This window comes from Gossypium hirsutum, chromosome A05, assembly GCF_007990345.1.
Source record: "Gossypium hirsutum isolate 1008001.06 chromosome A05, Gossypium_hirsutum_v2.1, whole genome shotgun sequence".
Taxonomy (NCBI): domain Eukaryota; kingdom Viridiplantae; phylum Streptophyta; class Magnoliopsida; order Malvales; family Malvaceae; genus Gossypium; species Gossypium hirsutum.
Genome location: NC_053428.1, coordinates 27,593,063 through 27,599,376, shown reverse-complemented (window position 1 = coordinate 27,599,376; position 6,314 = coordinate 27,593,063). Strand labels below are relative to the sequence as shown.

General features: G+C 30.4%; 1 protein-coding gene across 5 annotated transcripts; it reads left to right on the top strand.

The window, feature by feature from the left end:
• Positions 1 to 235: 235 nt before the first annotated feature.
• Positions 236 to 4,780, top strand: LOC107959522 (agamous-like MADS-box protein AGL11). Of its 5 annotated transcripts, none has more exons than XM_016895596.2 (9): positions 236 to 422; positions 1,152 to 1,352; positions 3,208 to 3,289; positions 3,414 to 3,475; positions 3,554 to 3,653; positions 3,750 to 3,791; positions 3,889 to 3,930; positions 4,217 to 4,374; positions 4,548 to 4,752. In XM_016895596.2, exons 2-9 carry the CDS (start codon positions 1,171 to 1,173, stop codon positions 4,549 to 4,551), a joined length of 672 nt encoding a protein of 223 aa, XP_016751085.2. In that variant the 5' UTR covers positions 236 to 422; positions 1,152 to 1,170; the 3' UTR covers positions 4,552 to 4,752. The 5 variants fall into 5 exon arrangements, with proteins under 5 accessions (XP_016751085.2, XP_016751086.2, XP_040967769.1 ...); XM_016895597.2 differs by having other exon boundaries at positions 253 to 422; positions 1,143 to 1,352; XM_041111835.1 differs by having other exon boundaries at positions 253 to 513; positions 1,143 to 1,352.
• The last annotated feature ends 1,534 nt before the right edge of the window (positions 4,781 to 6,314 follow it).

Genomic DNA, 6,314 nt, shown 5'->3' with positions numbered 1-6,314 from the left:
GTGTGAACGTTGAGTCTGAGTCTAAACACCGCCCATTAAATGGAGACAGTAGAAAAGATTCGAGAAGGGCACGTTAGTGAGTTCAGGGACTTTAAATAAGGATTACAAAATATGGAAACCTCATTGCTAAAAATGGTGGAAATTTGCACCTGCAAAGCTCTTTTCATTTTGCTAATTCTACACCCTCTTCTCTAACCCTTTCGGCAAATTACAATTCCAAGGTCTTTTCCAACTCTGAAAACTTGAGTGAGTCTCCCACCCCATCTCTCTAAGCTCCCTCCCTATAATATCACCTATAAGCTTAGGCCTACCCTCCTCGGAGGAAAGTTATTAAATATATACTCTCAAAACACTTTGCTTTCTTTGGGATTCGTGATTTTCCGAAAGCTGAATTGGCCGGAACTCTTACCAAAATACCTCAGGTTTGAGGGTTTTCGTTTCTTTTCTTTTCATCATCTTCTTTTAATGAAGAAAAACAAAAACAATTGCTCTCAGTTAGATCTTGTTAAATATGTATATACTTACTTTTTTTAACTCTTATTTCTTTACCTAAATGCATGCTTTCTTTCTTTTTTTCTCATCTTCTTAGATCTGTGTTGTCAGAACCTTCTACTTCTTTGCATGATGAAGATCTGTTATGTTCTATCTTTCCCTTCTTGCCTTTTTTCTTCACCATAATCATACAAAAATACATGATGGGTTCTCTTCATATTTCATGAATATTCATCCCTACTTGTGTTTCAGATCTTTCCAAAAATCCCTTCAACTTGAGCTCTTTTTTTTTTTTGTGGAGTAATAATATGCAACAATAAAAGTAATAGTACATCCATGAAATAAATTAAAAACCCAAAAGTCTTTCTTTTCATTTTTACTAGGCCTTTAGATTTGTAAGTTTCTTGGAATTGAAGCTAGGGTATGGGAATAGGAATGGCTAACTTTTCCTCCATACCCAAAAGTCTTTTCTTTTCTTTTTTTTTCAGTCTTTATTATTTCTATTTACGTCTCAAAACAAATGGATCTACTTCTTATACTCTCAATTTCCTTCATCTAAACACCATTTTTTTTCTCAGATTTTCACTGATTCATACTTATCATCTATTTCCCAAAAGGTAAATATTATTCTAAACAGGCAGATCGGGTAGTGTTTGCAGGTACAAGTGATCAAAGAGAATGGGAAGAGGAAAAATAGAGATAAAGAGGATCGAAAACACAACAAATCGTCAGGTTACCTTTTGCAAACGCAGGAATGGCCTGCTGAAGAAAGCTTACGAACTGTCAGTCCTCTGTGATGCTGAAGTTGCTCTCATTGTCTTCTCCAGTCGAGGCCGTCTGTATGAGTACTCCAACAACAAGTAATATATATATATTTACATCTCTTCATGCTATATATTTCTTATTGTTTTCATTATTCGGGTTGAATTTCTGGGTTTTTCTTTCACGCCATTCATATATGTGTGTGTGTAATGTCAATCACATGATTTGAAACAACTTTTCATATGAAACAAAAGCTTTGTTTCGAGAGCTGAAAGAAGAAAGTCAGGCAAATGTTAAGTTAAAGTGGGTGAGAATTTTGGGTATTTGAGGGGTTGTCAGAAGCTATTTTCCTAATATGGGTTAAAGATTATGAGTACTACTTCAGTTTGTCTACAGTTATAAAACCATTACATTTCCATTCATTTTGGACATTGGTCAACGTAATCTTCTTCATCAAATCATTTATTTAATATCTTTTCTTCTTCTTCTGAAGATTCTAAACTGTTTTTTGAAGTGAAAATAAATTATTGTTCTGATTTCAAGAATATATTATGCTCACCTTTTCAATTTCAAATACTATAAAATTGATTTATTAAAACATAAAAAGAGCCTTTCATTGTACTATTTCTTTTAAGATTCCCAGATATCTTTTACTCTTCATGCATGCCATTTTTTTAAAATCATTGGTCTGGGAATGTTTTTGTTTACTTGTTTATGTTGAATGAAAAAAGAAAAAGAAAAAGCATTACGATCCATTCTAACATGTTGCTATCTTTGTGATATTTCATTCTTGTTGCTTCACAATATTATATACTTATTTATTGGAGTTTAAAGATGACATATATTTTAGGTTAAAATATTTCGAAAACAAAGGCTTACAATATTAGGATTAATTTATTTTTATGATGAAAATACGACCATAATCTTAAGTGTGAATATCTATCTTAGAGAATTCATGCATGAATATAAATTTTAAGTGTGATTCTTAACCCTTCATGATCCAACGCTTGCAATTGATGGGGGTTTTCATACGACTAGCTAGCTTGCTAGGACGTCAATGGTGGATTGAAAGATGGAACATTAAACTAAAAGGATCATTGGTTTTCATAGTAGATTGGGATTGTCAATGCCAAGTGGTGTTTAACATATCCTTCTTATCCAACCCGAAGCAAAGTTGTCCACGTGTGAGATTAAGTGGTTTTCATAAATAGATTGGAATTGTCAGTGTCAAATGGAGTTATCATATTCCAATTTTTGCTTAGTATATTGGATTGTTTATGATGTTATATTAAGGTTTGGCATTTCATATATCATCAATTAACTTCAGGTTGAATTTTTAATATAATAATATATAGTCCAGTTTTTTGGTCGTCTAACCCAAGCAATTGACAGTCTCCGATGAAGTTGTATACGTATAGGGTCTTTGAACTATACATGCGTGAGGTCAATATATATAATATATAGAAAAGGTAAAATCTAAAGCCTCTCCAAGGAAAGAGTAATTAGGGTATGACATGCTATATATATAATATACATGTGATGCATGTGCAAGTTCAAGTGCAATTGCAACACATTAAGGCATGGTTGGCATTGGTTAGGTGTGTTTTTAGAGACTACCCAACCTTCCACATTGAGCCCTCCATGGATTATGAGAACTAGATACTATTTCTTAGTGTCTGCTCAATTGCAATTCAATCAATGTAGTATTTGAGATTTAAATTTAAAAAAGGCGAATTCCAATTTTAAAAGTAATGTAAATTGTGTGAATATATACCATGTTATTAAGAGTGTATGTGATTTTTTGCCCTAAGCTAAAAGTATATGTCCATATTGGCTTGGAAGTGTTTGATTCATATGTACATGAAATTTACTTCTGGAAATTGACCCAAAAACAAAAGTCGAAATATATATATGTATCCCTTTTTTAACAATTTTGTTTTTTATTTGATGCAGCATAAGATCAACAATAGACAGGTACAAGAAGGCTTGCTCAGATACTTCTAACACAAACACTGTTACTGAAATCAATGCTCAGGTATATATAAATTTCTTATACATGTATATCATATATACTATCATACGTTAGCATTTGCATGAAAAGAATGATACATATACGTGTATTTTTATAGTGATTCATTAACTGGGTATGTACTATGTAGTATTATCAACAAGAATCAGCCAAGTTGAGACAGCAGATTCAAATGTTACAGAATTCTAACAGGTACTTTACTTTCACAAATTAACATTTCAATTTAAATTTAAAATAAAAAAACTTGGATTTTTTTTAATTTGTTTGAAGGCACCTAATGGGAGATTCCTTGAGTTCCTTAACTGTGAAAGAGTTAAAGCAGGTAGAAAACAGGCTTGAAAGAGGAATTACTAGGATCAGGTCCAAGAAGGTAACTTTATTTTACCTTCATTATTTTTTTTTCTTTATTCATTTATATTTCATTTTTCTCCTATATGTTTTAATTTGTTTCTGTTTGGTGCAACAGCACGAAATGCTACTAGCTGAAATAGAGTTTTTGCAGAAAAGGGTGATTTGTTCTAACATATTTTTCCAATTTTCTACCAATTTTACGACATTATTATAACTTAATTTAATATGCTACATCTATATATTATATCTCACAGGAAATCGAATTGGAAAATGAAAGTGTTTGTCTCCGAACCAAGGTAAATATATTAAAACACACAACGTTGTATCTTCCTTCATAATTACCTCAAAAGACACATGCATTCATTTACTATTGCTAAGGACTAGATACATAGTTTGGGGTTTGAATTATTTTCGATCATGCTTTTTCATGTAAGGATAGATTTTGGTTTTGATTTAATGCTTCGCCTATGATAATTACTCGACGATTTTCAAATTTTTAATAACTTATATTAAGGGTTTGTTTGGATAAGAAAAAGAAATAATTACACTTATTGGATATTTATTTTATATTAAAACGTTTAGATTGCAGAAATTGAGAGGCTTCAGCAGGCAAACATGGTGACTGGACCTGAGCTTAATGCTATTCAAGCTTTAGCTTCTCGCAATTTCTTTAGCCCCAATGTCATTGAGCATCCATCTGCTTACTCCCATCTCTCTGACAAGAAGATTCTCCATCTTGGGTACTTTTTTTTTTTCGTTTTTTTATACGTACTAATTTGTCAAAAATAAAATTATATATATACGAATGTGTTAAATTTTATATAATATAAACAAGCACATATTCCGGGGTTTGCATTTTATTTTGACTCTGAATTTTTTGTATGGAACTAATGAGAATGATCATTGCTTGCAGGTAGAGGAGTTGGAGAAAACAAATATGGAAAATGGTGTTTTCCATAATATAATATGTTATATCATATTATATTCTATATTGAAAGTTAAATAAAATAAGGAAATGACAACTCTTGCGAAGTTCGTATGATGTAAAACTGTGACTACTTCTGTCGTGTGCTTGTTTTTGGAGTATCACTTATTACAAAGAAGCATAAATTTGGATATATTTATTTTTGGATTTTGCTTTTGAAATTGTTTTATTAGTTAATGAAAATATTAGTCTTGAATGTTGGATAATAATCATATCTGTTATAGAATATCTCACAACTAGACCGCAGAGTGGACATCAATGTGTATCGCGAGGTGAAATATCAATCTCTTACGATGAAAACATGCAACACACCCTTATGACCCAGATTTCGACCTCTAATTGGCACCTTCATGATCTTGTGAGGGAACATCAATGTGTATCGCAAAGTGAAATATCAGCCCTTCGCGAGGAAGACATGCGAACACAGCTCACCACCTTGTGAGGCGGAATACACGAGCACATATAATGATATTTGGGTGCAAATCTTATTAGAAATACATATGATATGTGTCAAACTTAAAACGAGTACGTGTCGTCCTGAATTATATACATGGCATATAGTTACCTCCCTAACATGCCATATCAAGAGAATCATGTATTTTAAATAATGAAGAAACGTCTCCAACTGGGAGGAAGTAAAAAATAAACCACAACAATATCAGAGTCTCCGTTAAATTTGAAATTGAATATTTAAATAAAAGCAAACTTTTTCAATATTATTATTTTTAATCCAAAAACTACTCTCTTTTTTTGCTTTTTTTTTATTGCATAAAGTTTAAAGTAAGTCTCAAAAGTCCAAATTTTAAAATTTGTAAAACAAGTTCAATAGCATTGCCCCGAATAAATAAGCCTAAAACAAGAGTGATTTTGTGAGTTTTGAAATCTGACCACTAAAATTGAACCAAAATGAATATAAAAGTTTTGGGTTGGATTTATGGGGAATTCGGTATATTTAATTATCAAATTAATTAATTCAACCCATTAAAAAAATGAAATTTTGATCTATTAAACTTTTGATTTAATTGTTTCTTACATTCTTTTCATTTGTAAGAATTAAAAATGGTTAAAACTCCTTTAAATTTTCAATTAACATCAATATCGAATTTCATCTCTAAACAATTTTTATTTAAAAGATTTAATAAATTTAGTTTTCTAGATAAAAGTAAAAATGTTTATGAATCAAAAAAAAAAGTTATTAGGCTCGGCTTGTTTAAATGACTTGTTTTATTATTTAAAATTAATATAAATTTAATTTTATATTTTTATTATTTCCAAAACAATAAAATAGGTGTTGAGTTGAAAAAGATAATCAAAATTCGCGCCATAAACACCTTTAGATAAATGCAATTAAATATAAATCTAAAACACATTTTATAAGCATATTCACGTGATAATCATGGTTATTACAATTTTTTCCCCAAAAAGACACTAAAAGTTGGTTGATTATTGTCTGCTAGATATTGGTTTAGGTTGCAACGAAATCTCTACTAGTATTTATTTCTTGGGTGTAACACAACTTAATTAATTTAATTAATGATATTATTATTAATATCTTATAAAGTGGATGTCCATCATGATAAAGATAAAAGTTTTTATATACTTTAAATAATAAAGTTTATTCTCTGTTGCTTTCATATTTTCTTTGTTCTTTATCTTCTCTATCTCTTTTTATTTTATAGCAGGTATTAATTTTAA

Coding starts and splice junctions, on each gene's coding strand:
- LOC107959522 (XM_041111836.1), top strand. CDS start 1,171: ATGGGAAGAGGAAAAATAGAGATAAAGAGGATCGAAAACACAACAAAT. Junction 1,353..3,207: donor TATGAGTACTCCAACAACAA/GTAATATATATA, acceptor TATTTGATGCAG/CATAAGATCAACAATAGACA. Junction 3,476..3,553: donor ATGTTACAGAATTCTAACAG/GTACTTTACTTT, acceptor ATTTGTTTGAAG/GCACCTAATGGGAGATTCCT.